Source organism: Leptonychotes weddellii, chromosome 15, assembly GCF_054177405.1.
Source record: "Leptonychotes weddellii isolate Sample4059 chromosome 15, ASM5417740v2, whole genome shotgun sequence".
Lineage (NCBI taxonomy): Eukaryota > Metazoa > Chordata > Mammalia > Carnivora > Phocidae > Leptonychotes > Leptonychotes weddellii.
In genome coordinates, this window is record NC_138383.1 from 926,461 (window position 1) to 942,448 (window position 15,988).

Genomic DNA, 15,988 nt, shown 5'->3' on the forward strand with positions numbered 1-15,988 from the left:
AGGACCTGGCTCTCGTGGACGTGGACCAGCTGGAGAAGGTGCTGCCTCAGCTGGTAGGTGGGCCCAGGGGGCGCTACTGTCCCATCCTGCGTCCTGCCCTCCCAGGAGCAGGGCCGGTGCCCATGGGCTCTGAGTGCTCCTCTCCCCCACAGCTCCTGGACTTCTAGGGGCCTCCACCCCCACTGCGGCCCGCTGTCCAAGCCAAGGCCGAGCCCCGCGCCCACACTTCTGCAGTCTCTGGCTTCAGACAGGGAAGGAGACGCTGATGCCTGAGACCGATACTCTCCTCCAGCCCCGAAGACTGAGCTAGGTCCTGGCAAATGCCCCACTCCTCGTGGTGTCCTCTCTGTCCTGCTGCTGACCGCCTGGACACAGCAGATGGGGGGCTCGCTGAGGGGACCTGGGGGGGCAGGTGGCCTGTACCTTCTACAGACAAGCGAAGCTGCCCACAGGCTGACACCCCAACATCAAAGCTTCTATGCAACCTTTCAACCATCTGATACCCCTCAGAAGATGCTTCCCTGAGCTATAAATTTGTTCTTACAAGGCAACGTCAATAAACCAAAGCTGCCTCTCAGGCCCACCTCCCTGTTGCCATTAATCACCCAAAGTCAAGTTGCTTCAAAGCCTGCTGGCCTGCCGGTCCACGCTGCTGGAAGGGCAGCACAGCTCGCGGGAGCCCGCATGCGTGAGAGCCCTGCCGGGGGCCACAGTGAGGGCCACTGAACCCTGAGGCCTCACACATGAGGCCGCTCACTGGGAGCACAGAACGGTGCTGCTGCTGCGGGCCCGGGAATGTCGCTGTGGGCAGGGCCTGCTGGTGGAGACCAGCTGCACGGGACCTGTCAGGAGCTTGGTCGGGGTGCTGTGGCTGCCCTTGGATGCGCGGGGGCCTCGCTGCCCCCCAGCCCCGCCTTCTCCACCCCGCAGCACCCACCTCGCTTTAGCTCTGACAGCTGCCCAGCGACTGCAGTCAGGACACACACAGCTGCACAATGTCCCCTGGGGAGGGACACCAGCCGCCCCACCCACCGTGGGGATCGGGGGGGACCCTGGAGGACCTCCAGGGGCAGCCTCGCCCACACCTGAGCAGGGCATGGGCTGGGGGGCAGGCCTGCCCTCCCGGATTTAGCCCCGCTGGCTGCTTCCTGCACCCCCCCGACGCTGGCCCCCCAGCTCTGCTCCCTGGCCTCTCCTCGGGGAGTCTTGGGGCTTTGAAGCACTGGGAACCCATGGCAGTGATCAGACCTGAAGGGAAGGCTGAGGCTGGCCGGAACCCATGCGCGCAGCCACTGAGAAGTGTGCTCAGGTCGGGGAGCGCGGGGCCAGCCTGCCCTCGCCAGGCGTCCTCCCAGTCCCTCCGTCCTGGTGCCCTGGGCTAAGGCGGCCCTGCCTACACGCAGCCCCGCAGCTAATGCCTGGGGCCTTTCTCACACTTGGGTCCTCACGGGAAGGGTAACTCGTGGGGTCAACTGGGTGAAATCAGCGGCTCAGGGAGGACACCTGCGCCTTTGTTCACCAGCACGTGGCACCCCCCAGGCCCACCCAGGTCCAGACCCACTGCAGCACCGATGGGCCCAGGGGACAGCAGGGCCCTTTTCTGAAGAAAGGATGACAGAAGGATCTCGAGAGAAGCTCACACCTTTATTTCCGCTCAGGGTGGGGAGGGGTCCTGCGGCCGGCACACGGGGCACGTCCGGGCTGGTGGCGCTCACCTCTTGCTGGCTGCAATGTGAACGCCAGGATGACCTCGGGGTCCCCAGGTTGGCACCCCCTCCCTTTCCACTGCGCCCTGCTACGGTACCTGGCAGCTTCAGCCACTTGGGCACCTTGCCCAGATCCCTCCTGACTGGCTGGGCCGTCCCAGGGCTGGGTTCAGGGAGCCCCACTGCCCCTGCCTCGGCCATTGGCTCCAATTCGAGGGGTGCAGGGTCAGGGGCTGACATCGGGGGTGGGGTTCCAGCTGCCCTGGGCATGCACCTGCGGACAGAAGGCTGGGGTACAGGATGGCTGACGCGCTAGGGCAGGGGCTCTCCCCTCCCCACTGCCCGCACTCACCTGGCCACCAGCATGTCAGCTGCAGACGGGGAGACCGTGTGTTCCAGCAGCCGAGGCTCCAGGAAGAGGCCTGCGGGACACCGAGCCCACCCTCAGGCCACGGAGGGGGCCCCCCGCCCATTATTGCTCTGCTGTGGGAGGGGACAGGGCCCAGGCAGGTGGCTGTCCTGGGAATAGGGTATCGGGCACAGATCTCCTTCCCAGACTGGAAGGAAGTCCCTACCCTGGCGCATATGATGAGCCAGGACACTGGGCCCAGGGCCGGCCAGCCATGGTGGGCAAAGAGAGGGGCCCCCACCCACCTGTCAGTTCCTCGGCTCCAAAGTGCACAAGGGCCGCAGGGAAGAGATTTGCCTGTAGGGAGAACAGGAGGCAGCTCAGGGCACCAGGCAGGCATCATGGATGGGCAAAGGCCACAGGAGAGGGACAGGTGGGCTGCACCCCACTTTTGTGGTGGCCTCTTGTGGGCCTCTTGTGAAGCTAGGGGCACTCACCGGGACCAGGGCTCCGCTGAGGAGGCTCACAGCCCCAGCCAGGTCTCTCCTGCAAGCGCAGTCCACTGCCCAGCACCCCCATGAGCTGCCCCCAGCCCAGCAATACCAGTCTGCCCTCTGGCACCAACCCCAGTGCAAGCCAGGCCGGCTGGGAGACCACAGAGGTCCTCTAGGAGCCAGCCCCAAGCACCAGATGAAGAGGAAGTTCTTGTAATGTGTGCAAGCTGGGGGAACCACGCCTGGAAGCCCCTACCCTCAGCAGAGACTTCAAGAGGCCGACAGGTCAGAAGAGATAAAGGTGGACAGAGAGAACGTGTAGAGGAGACGGGGAAGTATGGAGAGGAAAAACGGGCAGCATGGATCGAAGAACAGAGGGCGCAGGGGTCTGCGGCCACGGCCAGATGAGCCACCTTCAGGCTCAGGGGAAGCGCCCAGACCTGTGGAGAGCGGGGACCCTCGGCTGGCCCAGGCCCAGGTACGGACAGTAGGGGAGCTCCTGGAGCCAAGGGGCTTTGAGCGTCCTGGGCAGGGAGGTGCTACCCAGGTCAGCTACCTCTGAGAGTTCGCTACCCAAGACCCCCAAAGCCCACACTCGAGTTGCCTGACTGGGGGAAGAGTGGGGGCCAGGCAGTGAGAAGCCCCACCCACAGGGAGGGTGCTGTTGTGGGGGGGCGGACCCCCACATCCCACCCCAGGTGGGCTGGGAACTGCCTCTCCTAAGTCTCCTTCCCTGGGGGTAGTGGCGCAGGGTTCCTGCTCAGCTGTGGGTTAAGGATGACGTGCAGGGAGCTGAACTCAAGGCTGCAGGTGGGGACCCCAGAGTCCACCACTCGTGCCTCTGCACCTGAGGACCAGGGCCGCAAGCCCTAAAGCTGGCCAGAGGGTCCTTGTCCTCCGCCCTCAGTGGAAGGAGCAGCCACCAGGTGAGCCTTTCCCCTCCGCTCTCTTGGAGGAAGCTTCAAGGCCAAGCCTAGGATCCCGGAGACCAAGGCTGAGGACAGGCCAGATCTGAAAACCCCACACCCCATCCTGACACTGGGATCAAAGGCTCATTCAGAGGCACTACCTGCACCAGGGCCCTGGAGGCACCAGAAGCCAGGGAACAGGAAGGGGGCACAGGGACCACAGGGCCCAGCCTCCCCGGGAGCCTCAGCTTGGCTGACCCTCTGGGCACCATGGCCACTTTCAGTGAGCACAAGAATGTTCCGCCTGGGGCGCCTGGGTGGCTCAGTCGGTTAAGCGACTGCCTTCGGCTCAGGTCATGATCCTGGAGTTCCGGGATCGAGTCCCGCATCGGGCTCCCTGCTCAGCGGGGAGTCTGCTTCTCCCTCTGACCCTCCTCCCTCTTGTGCTCTCTGTCTCTCATTCTCTCTCTCGCAAATAAATAAATAAAATCTTTAAAAAAAAAAAGAATGTTCCGCCTGGCAGGGCAGCCTGGGGGCTGCAGGGCTTCAGGCCTCGAAGGACCCCTCTCACCAGCCAGGAGTCCTCCAGGGCCCTTGGGGCACCTCCTCGTGACCCCAGCCTCCCACCAGAACTACCCCACTCGCTTGCTGGCATCTTTGGGATTCCAACCGAACAAGGGGTGAGCGGACAGCACAGCAGGCCGCCACGACCGCCAGGAAGGAGACTCTACCCCTCCGCTCAGGCAGAGAAGGTCTACGCAGATCATGGCCATCTTCAGGACCGGCTAAAGCTGACCCCTGGACCCTACGTGAGGCCGAGGGCAGAGGGGTCCCCGGGGCTCAGGACAGCACCAGCACTGAAGGAAGCAGATCTGATGGGCACCGGGGGCGCCTGTGCCCACCAATGGCACCCCCACCTCTTCCCACACCCTTGTCCACAGCCCCACCTTCCCCCGCACCCCCTCTCCTGGCCCAGTGGCCAAAAGGGGCAGCTGGGCCGCCGTCCCTCACACCTACCGCAAGCTGTCACTCTCTGGAGCTCAGGACTGGCCCCCCGGCAGCCTCCTGGGCAGCCAGCAGCCAGAGCACAGCCCTGCCAGGGACATGAAAGCCGGCGGCTTCCGCGCCCACGCCTGCTCACCCACACAAGGGAGGAAGACTTCCTTCCCCGAGCCCTGCCAGCTCTCTGATCGCGGGCGGGTGGGGACGCCACCCCGCGCGGAGGCCCCCGCAGCTCCAGGCAGAGCTGACGGATGAAAGGAGACAGCTGCTGGGAGCAGGGGGCAGAGTGTCACCAGGAATCAGGCTGCTCGGACAGGAGGACAGGCAGCACCCCAGGGCTCCCAACTGGGGTGGGAGGGGCGGCGGGACTGGGCGCTGGTCCCCCTCCATCCCAAAGCATCTCCTAAATTCAATGTTTATCAACAGGCTGGCCAGCGAGGAAGGGAGGGAAGGAGGCAGGGCGGGATGGAGGAAGAGGCCCAGCGCCTCTAGGGCTCCCGGGGGCTGAGAAGGGGGAGCTCGTGGGGGGGGGGGGCACAGTGCCCTGCTCCCACCCACCCTGACTCCTTTCCTTGGTGAGCTTCCAGCCTCTGTGGGGTCTTGCCCCATGTCCCCCACAATGGTGGCAACCCCAGGAAGGAGGCAGACCCCCTCGCCCCAGCTCAGACCTCTGCAGGGCCTGCCAGCCACTTAACAAGGCCCGGCCTCTGGTACTAATTAAAATATCTGAGAAGACTTTGAAGAGGAAACCATTAGGCCAGAGGGCTGGGGAGGCCCCAGGCTACCCTCCCAGGGCCAAAGGGACAGGACATTTCTCCTGGCTCTGGAAGGCAGCCCCGGGCAGGGCAGGGCACCACACCAAATCAAAGCTCCTCACCTCACCTTCAGGAGCTCTGGGGGCCATAGGGAGGGTCGGGCGGAAGCAGACACCAGCTAGTGGGGAGGGCACAGCGCCCATTCCCGACAGAGGCCTCGGGGTCCAGGGGAAAAGGCAGTGACCCCTGCAGCCTGGGGCTGAACTAGCCTGCCAGCCGCCACCCCAGGGCCCTGCAGGCAGCCAGCCACCTGCAGGTGAGGCCTTGGACCCCTGACCCTCCGGGGGAGCCCCCTCTCACACAGACCCCAGGGCAGGGAGCTTCGCGGACCGCAGGCTGTCCCGGCTCAGGAAGGCTGGCAGTCAGCCGGGCGGGCCCCTCCCCGCCGGGGCAGGAAGCAGAGGAGGCTGGAAAGCCCCAGCACCAGCTTCAGAGGTGCTCTGCCCCCCACCCAGTCCACCCATCTACAAGGCATCATTATCCTCCCGACCGAGGCTCACCCTCCAGAGCCAGGCCAGCTGCACCTGCACCCCCGGCCCCCTGCACCCCGCCCGAGTGCCGGTACCTGGAAGAGGGTCAGCGTGGGGTCATCCAGGACGCTTTTTGGAGGAGTGATGACTGCAAGAGATAGCTGTCTGGGCCAGGAAGCACCTTGCCTCCCACCCCTTGTCCACGCTCCCCGGGGAAGACAGGCCTGAGGGGGAGGGGAGGCCCGGGGCCCACGGCCTCAGCTGGGGTGTTTCCAAGGAGCCCCCTCAGCTCACAGCCCTCTACCCACCTCTCTGCTGCTGCAAAAACCCTGGCAGGGGGCTTAGGGGCTCGGTGGCCTGGGGCGGACCTACCTCCAGGGAGCCCAGGCCCCACAGAGTCCCCTGCACAGCCCAGTGGCCTGACTCCTCCCTACCCAAATGCCCTTGGAGGGGGAAGCTCCTAGAAGCCTTGGAGAGGGGGGGGCAGGCTGGAGGCAGAGGGTGCAGGGGTGCTGAGGTGGGGCAAAAGCCAACCTCCCTTCCCAATTCCCGCGGTCCTTGGACTTGTCCTCAGACACCAGTGGGGCTCCCATGTTTGGGACCAGCCCACCACGGTATTGCTTCTAGGGGGAAAACTGCTTCAAGCCCCAACTGGGAGGGGTCGGGGGTCACTGACGCCCAGATGCTGGAACTCACACAGGTAGAAGGGCAGCTCAGGGTTCCCCAGGTGGCTCCTCACAAAGTCCCGCAGATCCCCCACTGGAGAACGGAGGACAGGATAAGCACAGAGCTCCATGGATGGGCACAGGCCCCCAACTGAGACCTGCTCCAGGGCTGGCCCCACTCTGGGGTGGAACAAGCCAGGTCCCACCTCTGCACAGACCCCCACTACCCTGCAGGCCCGGGCTGCCCCAGGCAGCTTACCACGTCCACCTCAGGTACTGCAGGACATCACTCCCACCCTCAAGCCAAATTGAGGCTCCAGGGGTGGAAATCCAAGTTTGTTCCTTCCACAGTACTCCTAGATGCTCGGCCTGGCTAGGCCCCCACCCTGCTGCAAGAGTGCCCCTCCCTTTGCCTCTTAGCCTGCCCGCTCTCCAATCCTGAGCCCTGGCCTAGGGAGGCCCTCAAGGTCTTGGGCGTAGGTCACCGAGGACCTCATTTGGGACTGGTAGCGCTGCCGCATTCCTTCCAGGCTGCAGCCGCAAGCCGGTGACCCGTGCTGTTGGGGGGGTTGGGGGGGGTTGCTGGGCCCACCCGTCCTCTGGGTACTCCTGTCTCACCTGTGCCCTGAACAGGTGGGCACATGGGGCACTCAGCACCTGGGCACCCCAGCCCTGTGCCCACCCCCGACATGCTCTGCAAGCTCACGGTCGGCCCCACAGAGATGGCAACGGCCCAGAAACACCCATGACCCATGACCCCCAGGCAGTCACAGTCCCATGGCCTGGAAGAAAAAAGCCAGGAGGCGCTTGGAGGGGCTCAGAGGGACCCCCCTCCCGCGCCGGATGCCCAGGCAGGGCCACTTACCTGTCTCGTTAGGGCGGAAGAAGCCCTGCAGGATGTAGCGGTCAGGGAACAGGACCCTCAGGACCACCTGGGCCACGAGGAGGCAACGTGTCAGCAGGAATGGCCAAAAGCAGCCCCGCTGCACCCCTAGGCCCACGATGGCCAGGTCCCCTGACCCAGGCTAGAAGACACCAGGGCTGGGGCAGGCAGAAGGGCCAGCTACCACCCCGCCCCGGCCATCCCTGGCCTCCTCCCTGGCCTGCCAGACATGAGGGGCTGGTCATAAACCATGGCCATGCAGGCCTTGTGGGAAGTGCGGGTGACCCCAGCCAGGGGCCCAGGGGCGAGGCACGTGCTCGCTGCAGGTCCCCCCCCCAGCCCTTCTCCATACCTTAGGGTAGCGCTCCAGCTTCTCCCTCATCTGAGCCTCCCTGAAAGCCCTGGTCACTAAGGGCGCTTCTTCCAGGCGCTTCCTGCAGGGGGAGCGGGTGGGGGCGTGAAGGTCTGGGGTCTCCGCAGCCAACCCAAGTGGAAGGTCCCCATGCCAGGCTCCGTGGGCTGCTCCCCACATAGGGCCAGATGGACGGGGGCCCCGACCCTCAGACGTGCTACTAAGGATGCGGGAGCAGGGAGATGCTGACGGGGCCGCCAACGGGCACACCCACCGCTCACTCTTGAGCTGGGCCAAGCGTCTCCTCACATCGTCCACGGTCACTTCGAAGAACTCGTCCGGCAGCTCCGCAGGCCAGGCCTGGAGCAGCTCCTCCAGGTCAGGGTGGCACACCACAGGGTCCCGATCCACCGGCTGGTGGGCAGAGGGCTCAGATGATAGCAGGCCCCCCGGAGCCCACACTCCTGATTGTGGGGCTGGCTCGCTGGGGCCTCACAGCTGGAGAGGCCACGCAGACCCCTGAGCCAAGCGCATACCCTCACTGGCCACCCCAGTCAGCCTGTGGACAGGGCCAGACGGCCAGGACTGGAGACCCTCCTTCCATGTTTCCTGCTCAGCCACACGGACACAGAGACCCTCACTCACCGGCAGGGCATGGGGCCCTGGAGGCTCAACACAGCCAGGTCAGGCCGGCCAGGCACCCTCCTGCTGGGGGGCTTGGGGAGTGGGCTGAGGGCCAGCCTTTCCTACCAGCTCCTGTGCTCGTCTCCTATCTCCATGGGAACCTCCCTGTTATCACAGTCCCCCAAATAGAGAGCAAACTCGGGGAACATCACCCTGGTTGATGCCACATCAGGGGCTCCCCAAGAGGGCAGGGGAAGCGACAGCCCCCAAATTAGAAGTTTGGCAGAAACCTACCAGCCACTGGCCCCACGGCCCGGCTACCCCCAGCCCACCCTCTGACCACCCTGGAGATGCAGAAAGGCACAGCATCGCTTCTAATTGGCAGCGAGGAGGAGGAAGGAAATCACAAGGCAGGGTTTGCTTGGCCCAAAGCGCCGCCAGGGGGATAACTGCCATTGTGAGTCACGCGGCCACGGCGGTGGGACACCTCTCGGCACCAAGGCTGCAATAGGGGGGGCCGGGCCTGACCGGGGCATGCATGTTCCGGCCCAGGAGGCCACCCTCTGCCCTCCGCCCTCCACCTCCTCCTCTCTGTACTAGGCCGTGGGCCTGGCAGGCTCTGGGAGCATCCTTCCCCAGCTGACCCTCCCTATAGCCATCCCCACAGCCCGTCCTGCTCTGCAGGCCAGGCTCACTGCCCCGGGGACCGACACACCTGCCGGGGTCTCCAGGGCTAACTCCCCAGCCACGCCCGAGGCCTTGATCGTCCACCCTGGCAGGCCTTAGGTCCCTGTGGTCCAGCAAGTGCCCAGCAGGGCCAGGCCTCGCGAAGCACCTCCCTGCCCAGTGACGCCCAGTGACGCCCAGTGACTGGAGGTGGGCTCTCATCAGGAAGCCCCTCTGACCTGGAGGCAGGGGGGCAGAGCAGCTGCCAAGGGCTGGCTGAGGCCCCGGCAGCAGGGCCTGTAGGTGGCTGGCTAAGGCCCCTGGGGGCTGCCCCTCCGAAGCCACAAGGATCCCGCGCCACCGCGGGCAGTCTACACCAGAGCTTTTTATAACAAGATGCCAGGCGCCAGGCTGCCCCCCACAGCCACAGCGCCTGCATTCCAGAAGGGCCAAGAGCTGGCCTAGGCGCCCGGGGCGGGGTGTTGGGGGGGAGCGAGGGCAAGACATGGATGCGCCTGAGCCAGGCACCGCCGTGTTCACTCAAGCACAAAGCCCGCAGGCCACCCTGTCACAGTCTCTCCCTTGGAGGGCCCAGCCATGCGGTGGCGTGTGGTCCACGGCTGAGCGCTCAGACCTGGCCGGCGAAGCCAGTCCCAGGGAGCCCTGCCCACTGGGTTCTCGTGGTCCCCCTGGGCACTTCCAGGACCCGACCTGGGTGCGACTGCAGGCTGCCGGCGGTGCTGATGACCCCAAGGCCCACGGCCCGCTCCCCAGGCCATTTCCAGAACGGGGGACACCAGCCACTGGCTCCGCGCTGCTCAGGGGCCACGGACTCTCGGTCAGAAAACAAAATGGACAAAATCCTTCTGGGTTTTGATTCCTTCTCTCCTCCCGCATCTCTCTCTGCTCCAGAAACCTGTGTGTCACGCAGAAGCCGGGAGCCGGGTCCCACGCAGGAACCAGAGTGCGGGCAAGAGCCACCAGCAGAGCCCGGGGCCAGACCTCCTGATGTCCTGGCCCAGGGAGGCTCTGTCCCACAGGAACAGACTGAAGTCCGCGGCTGGGCTGCTAGGAAGTACCACCCCACCGCCCAGTGATGGGAGGGGGAAGCCAGGCAGCTTTAACACCTCCGCGTGGCCTTCCACGGCAGAGGAGAGGCGCTGGGGTCGAGGGAGCCGGGGAGGCCAGGGCCCAGCAGCCGCCAGGCGGAGCCCTGGTGCTCACGCCCCACACTCTGCCAGCACCCCGCCCTCCTCTGCCGTTCCTTGTCCCGGCGTTCCTGGTCCCGGCAGTCACTAGGCACGGCTCCCATCCTAGGCGCGTTTAGGGAGACGTTTCTGGATGGACAGCACGGCTCTAGGAGGTGACGTCCTCAGGCAGAGCACACACGCAGCGGCAGCCATGAGGGAGAGCTATGGCGGAACGGAGGACAGGTGGACAGAGAGCAAGCAGGACAGGTCAACGGCCATAACGCTGTCTGCAAAGTGGGTAACACTGGCCGGGAGCCCGGGGGGCACGGAGGGGCAGGAGCACCCTCTGCGGCTGACGACGGCCCAAGGCTGGACAGATGCTGGACAGACTCGCAGCCCATTCGGAGGTGGGGATGCAGGGACCAACCACCGGCTGCGGCCGGCCAGCGGAAGGTGACCTGCTTCATCAGGATGGGACGCAGGAGGGAAACGGCGGAGGAGGCCGTGGGGCCTTGCCTGCCCTTGGCCCACGCCAGGCTCGGTGCAGCCGAAGGCAAAGCCCGGCACCGGCGTGGAGGGCCCGGGAGGGCCGGGCAGGCTGGGCGCTGGCCGACACCCTGCAGCAGCAGCCTCGCGAGTGGCCGAGCGTCCAGCGGGCACCCGGGTCCCCTCCTTTCGGAAGTGGCCTCACCGCTGCTCAGGGTTCATTTTCTCGACAGTAATTTTCCGGGACGTGATGACACACAGAGAAAAAAATGTAAAATCGACTTGGGGGTGACCTCAAGCCCAGATTTTCCAGCTTTCCTGTGAGGGCTCTTGTTTGTCTCCCCCACTCCCAGCCCAGACTGTCCTCTGACAATGGTCTTTGGTCAGAGGGAATGTGAAGCTTTTCCCCTCGAGGCTTAGAGCTTAAATGAATCAGGACCGGCCCCAGGCCAAACCTCCCGAGTTACTCACAGAGCCGGCGCGCCCTCCACCCCGCCCGGCCACGGGGCTGAGCCAGAGGGCGAGGCCGGCCGGTCCGGCAACTACCGAGAGCACTGAGCAGAGAAGACAAGGGAAGGGGGGGGCGCCGAGGCCCCCACGCGCCCATGGCATGACCAGACCACTGCCACCGTGGACGAGACACGCGAGCCCCCTGAAGTCCGGAAGTAAGCAAGTGCAAGCTGTGGTGTGGGGTCTCCTCAGTCAGAGGCCCGGCAGCTGCCCCCGAGGAGCCCAGCGAAGACACACAGCGAGAGGGCAGCAAGCCACAGAGGAGAGGACGCCACGTGGTGGGAACAGTCCCGGAGAGCCCTTGGGTCCAATCAGGGCAGGGGCCTGAAGACAAGTCCCCCAGGCCCCACTGACACAAGGCCGCCCGGCCCCGCCTGGCCCTGCCTGGGCGTCCGGGGTCCCTGCGTGCTCATTCTCCACTACGGTATGCAGGCTGCACTCCTCTCCCCCAAATCCAGCCGCGGCAGAGACGGCTGGAGGGCACCTGCTGCATGGCTTGGCCAGCACCTTCCAAACCACGACCCATCTGCCACCCAGCCTCCGCGGCATTCCGATTAAGGCCACGGCTGGGCCCCTGGGCTGCTGCTGGAGCCTGGGGACGGCCATAAACACGGACCGTGTATGACTAGGACAAGTTTAAACCATGCCCTGGGCCCACACACGGGGGACAGCGGGGCGTGCTCACGGGAGGATGTTAGGAGAGGTGCCCCAGGACGAGAGGAGGAGGACAGCAAGGGGCACCGCTCGCGGTCTGCTCTGACCCCCAGGCCCTGGCGGGGCTCCTGCCAGTCTCACGTGCTCTAAACCTGCCCACAAACCAGGGAGCGGGGACGGCCAGAGACCAGGCTGACACCTGCCTTGAGGTGCAGGCAGAGGCACCGAGGGGTCCCAGGTCCTCTGAGGGGGCAGACCAAGCCCCGCAGGGTGAGGGGCAGGCAGGGGAGGCTGCCGTCAGCCGCCTGCCCTGCCCAGGGCATCGGGGCCTTTGATCAGAGACCCCCATACTGGCTGGGGGGCGGGGTGGGGGGGAACGCCTGCTGGGATTGCGGCCCAGCCGCGCACAGGGCTGCAGGGCGGCCTCCCGGGCCGGCGGAAGGACTTCAAAGGACAGGCCAGGGGCCGCCGGGCAGCCCCAGCCTCTGCCCGCACCCGGCTCTGATGGCCAGTAAAACTACCTTCTAATAATTAATGTTCTGACATCAAAGGCAAGAGCCGCCCGGGTCTGTAAACCATCCCAGTTCTCAGCCGAGGACCTGCCTATATTTTATCCTGTCTCTTCTGACTCTTTATTTAAATCCAAAACCACACACAGGCAAAACATTAATGGAAAACTTGGAAACTCCTTTTGATTACCAAAGTGTACCTTTGAAGTTCCCCCAAAAGTTCCGTTTTGTTCCCTTCTTCCCTCCCCCCCAGGGCTGAAAAGGGACACAAAGCAGACACCATGTGGCCGGCCAGCCCTCCGGGTGTGGGGCTGTTAGTGACAGGAGGCACGAGGCAGGCGGGCAGGCAGGCGGGGGACGCTCCACAATCAGGCAGCTGCTGGGGCGCCCAGATCAAAGGCACACGCTGCTGGCAGCCAGGCGGCCCCTCCCAGGGACCCCTCCTGCCTGGGGGCCCCAGGTTCAGAGCCCGGGGACGCACTGGGACCCTATGCCCAGACAGCAACCACCTCCAGGAGAGCGCAAGCAGACCCCCGCCCCCCCACCAAATGTCCATAGGGCCGTCTGCAGCTTCCCAAGAGATCCGGAGAGCCAGGGCCTGCCCGGGTGAGCAGGAGCCAACGGCCCACTGGCCGCATGCGCCGAGTCCTCTGTGCCTTCGGTGTGGGAGAAGGGACAGCCAGTCCTGGCCCCAGGGTCCAGCCCCCAAACGCAGGCATCCCCAGGAAGAGCAGGCCTGGACGGAGTCAGACCCCAACCACACAGGTCTGCTTTCGGCCACTGATTCCAGGCCCGGGTCACAAAGGCCATGAGAACGGGGACTGCAGATGAGTTTCTGACACGGCCCACACATCAGTATGGGGCCAGGGCACCACCACCACTGTCTCCCCAGGACGGACGGTCACGGGACTCGGGACTGGCTCGTGTCCCCCGCCCCTGCCCCATCTACTCAGCAAGGACACATGGAGGGTGGCTCAGCAACGCAGCAGGATTAAGTCCCAGCCGTGTGCCCCTCTGGAAGGACGCAGGCTCCGTCCTAAAGCCGGGTCTTCCCTGCCCAGCCCCCACAGGCACCGGTGCCCCTGACCCTCCAGCCTCCCCAGATGTGTGATCTGGAAGCAAGAAGGACCCCAGAAGAGACAAGACGCAAGTGGGTGTGTCTCAGCACCAAGATGCTCAACGCTTTACTCGCGAACCACAGATGCTCAACTAAAACGTTAACTCCGATTCACAGGGAAACCGTTAGTAATACGTCACCCAAACGGGATCGCTCCCTGGAATGCAAGGATGGCACGGTGGGGGGGGGGGGGAATCTACCCCAAACCTCACCAGATGAGTGAACTGAACGAAAGGAGGCCTGCCCTGCATGCCCACTAGCTAGCGGCAGGAGACCGCCAACCGGATGCAGGGACCTCGACTCGGGAACACAGCACGAGCCAGGCGATGCCAAAGCTGCCTTCAAGTCAAAAGCTGGTCAACAGGCTGGCCCGGGCACAAGGGTGGAGGGCGACGGCTCAGGGGCACCGCCTGGGACAGGGGTGCTCCGAGTCCGCACAGGTGCTCAGGGCCACCAGGCAGGTGGACTCTCCTGGCTGTGACCGTGCTCACAGGGACACACGAGTTAATCAAAATCTATCACACTGCACATCTAAAATCGTGCCTCAATGAAATTAAGACAAAACAATCAGTTCCCAGAGATGACCATGCACCCATCCACCCTACCGCACCCCCAGACTAACTGAGGTCAGGAGGAAGGACCCCCAGCACCCAGCCCGCTTCTTACCGGCTCTGGCTCTGGCCGGGGCTCCTGGCCAGGCCTAGACTTCTTCGGCTCGGAGGGGCCTCCAGGGCTGGAGAAGGACTTAGGCAATTTGGCTGAGGGCGACATCAGAGACCTGGCTGACCCGGAGGAGCCCCCCAGTCGCTGCCCCCCACCTGAGAAAGGGACAAAGGGGGCGGGGGCAGGCTCCTTGGAGATCTGCTTGGCTTGAGCATCCACACAGCCAGCCCCCGAGATGCCTGCTTCGTCCTGATGGCTCACGTCCCCCTGGCTGAGCCCTGCTGAATCCAGTGGAAGCAGAGGGCTGCCGGCGGCCTGGTCGGCCGAAAGAGAAACGGTCGGACTTCCTGGGGCTTTGCTCCGGGCGACCCCAGCAGAGCTGCAGCGCTTCATGGCAAACCTGAGGGTGCAGACTCAGAAAGTGAGTGAAACCCCACACAGAGCCGTCTCCCTGCTGGGTCTCACTCCCCTCTGGCAACGACCAAGCCAACCTCGGCCCCCCCGAAGGCGCTGTCAGCCTCTGCCCCACCAGCCGGCCATCGTAGCCCAGGCCCCTGGGCAGGAGCGGCCGTCAGGCAAGGGCCCCAGGTCGAGGGGAGAGGGCCGTGGTGGGGGTGGGGCACATTTCCCGTCACCTCTCCCTCTTTCCCTTCAGACCCCATTTTCCCACTCAACATGACTCCGAGGCTCCCCCACCTGATGATGGCGCTGCCCCCCGTGAGGCCTAGGGACTGGAGCGTCGTGGCCTGCAAGGAGGCTCTACCTGTCACCTGTGAGGAGAGAACAGGACACATGGCTGACCCCTCGTGGACAGTGCTCCCCACCCAGCCGCCCTGGACAAGGGCACCTCACGCTGGCTCCACGGCCGGCCCCCGTGGGACACCAGCTCCCGCACCCCGGCCTGCACCCGAGAGTCTGTCGGCTGGCCTGGTCTGCAGCCGCCTCCCCACCCCACCCCATCTGCGGCCTGGGCGGGCACGGCTCAGGCCTGAGTTAGCCACACCTGGCCTGCTGACCACCTCTGTGGGCTGACCCGACCACGACGGCCTCGATCCACGCCCAGGGGCCCGAGGCCCAGCGTCTGTCTCCTCTGGGGGAAGATGTGTCCCCCCAGGTGCCCCCACCAGCAGCCCTGGGACCCCTGCCCCGCACAGCCCCGTGTCGGGGAACCTCGAGCGGGGATAAATAGGTGGGCAGGTCCCGTCCACACCGGGGCCCCTTGGGGACAGTGGCCACCCAGGGCCAGGGGAGGGCATTTGGCCAGGGTCAAAACAAAAGGCCCCTGTGAGCCAGGGGACCCAGCGCCAGGAGGGTCCCCCATCACGGGCGGGCGGGCAGGCGGGGGCAGTCTATGCCCGCACCGTGCTGCGCTAGGTTCTGAAAAAGATCAAAACACGGAGCAAAGCAAATATTTATTAAAACGGAACCACTTTTGTGACTCTCAGGCTTTGAGAGACGCTGGGAAAACAAACAGGGCGTCGAGGAGGTTTGGGGAGCGGCCCGGGCGGCCCGTGCTGCCAACGGAGCTGCCACTCTGCTTCTTTCCATGAAACACACCGCGCTTTCAGAGGCCGTCTCCCCAGCCGCTGCTTTGAAGGCGGGTCTGAGAGAATTTTCCAGATTGGAAAGCGGGGCTGGGCCCGTGTGGTGACGGGGGGCCAGGCGGTGGGGCCGGGCTGCTCACCTACCTCATCCCTCATGTACACACAGGCCGGGCTCGCCTCACACGGCTGCTCCAGACGCTCCCTGCGGGGGGCAAAGGAACCCTCAAAGCCAGCGCGAGTGCCCCCCCCGGCACCCCCAGCGCGCCCCGCAGGACAGGGAACCGGCCCGGCCGCCGCAGCATCGCCAGAAGGAGGCGGCCAGCCACCGGTGGGGAACCACCTGCCCAAAGGGGGGCTCACGGTCCGCTGTGGGGGGGGGGG

General features: G+C 65.2%; 1 protein-coding gene and 1 long non-coding RNA gene across 20 annotated transcripts in view; one reads left to right on the forward strand and one right to left on the reverse strand.

The window, feature by feature from the left end:
- On the forward strand, positions 1-577 carry LOC145717254 (uncharacterized). Its single transcript, XR_014140324.1, has 2 exons — positions 1-53; positions 153-577. It is a non-coding gene; the product is annotated as an uncharacterized LOC145717254 (long non-coding RNA).
- Positions 578-1,625: 1,048 nt separating this feature from the next.
- ASPSCR1 (ASPSCR1 tether for SLC2A4, UBX domain containing) overlaps positions 1,626-15,988 on the reverse strand; it is a 26,255-nt gene continuing 11,892 nt past the window's right edge. For 16 of the 19 annotated variants that reach the window (XM_081804215.1, XM_081804213.1, XM_081804223.1 and 13 more), the window contains 12 exons: positions 15,752-15,809; positions 14,760-14,833; positions 14,067-14,463; positions 7,919-8,058; positions 7,645-7,726; positions 7,275-7,341; positions 6,441-6,503; positions 5,840-5,892; positions 2,361-2,412; positions 2,059-2,128; positions 1,805-1,980; positions 1,626-1,725 (listed from right to left, as the gene is read on the reverse strand). In XM_081804215.1, coding sequence (XP_081660341.1) covers positions 1,712-1,725; positions 1,805-1,980; positions 2,059-2,128; positions 2,361-2,412; positions 5,840-5,892; positions 6,441-6,503; positions 7,275-7,341; positions 7,645-7,726; positions 7,919-8,058; positions 14,067-14,463; positions 14,760-14,833; positions 15,752-15,809 — 1,246 coding nt within the window. In that variant the 3' untranslated portion in view covers positions 1,626-1,711. Of the gene's footprint in view, positions 1,726-1,804; positions 1,995-2,058; positions 2,129-2,360; positions 2,413-5,839; positions 5,893-6,440; positions 6,504-7,274; positions 7,342-7,644; positions 7,727-7,918; positions 8,059-14,066; positions 14,464-14,759; positions 14,834-15,751; positions 15,810-15,988 lie in introns of those variants that run through there. The other 3 variants (XM_081804214.1, XR_014140329.1, XM_081804228.1) reach the window with 3 other exon arrangements.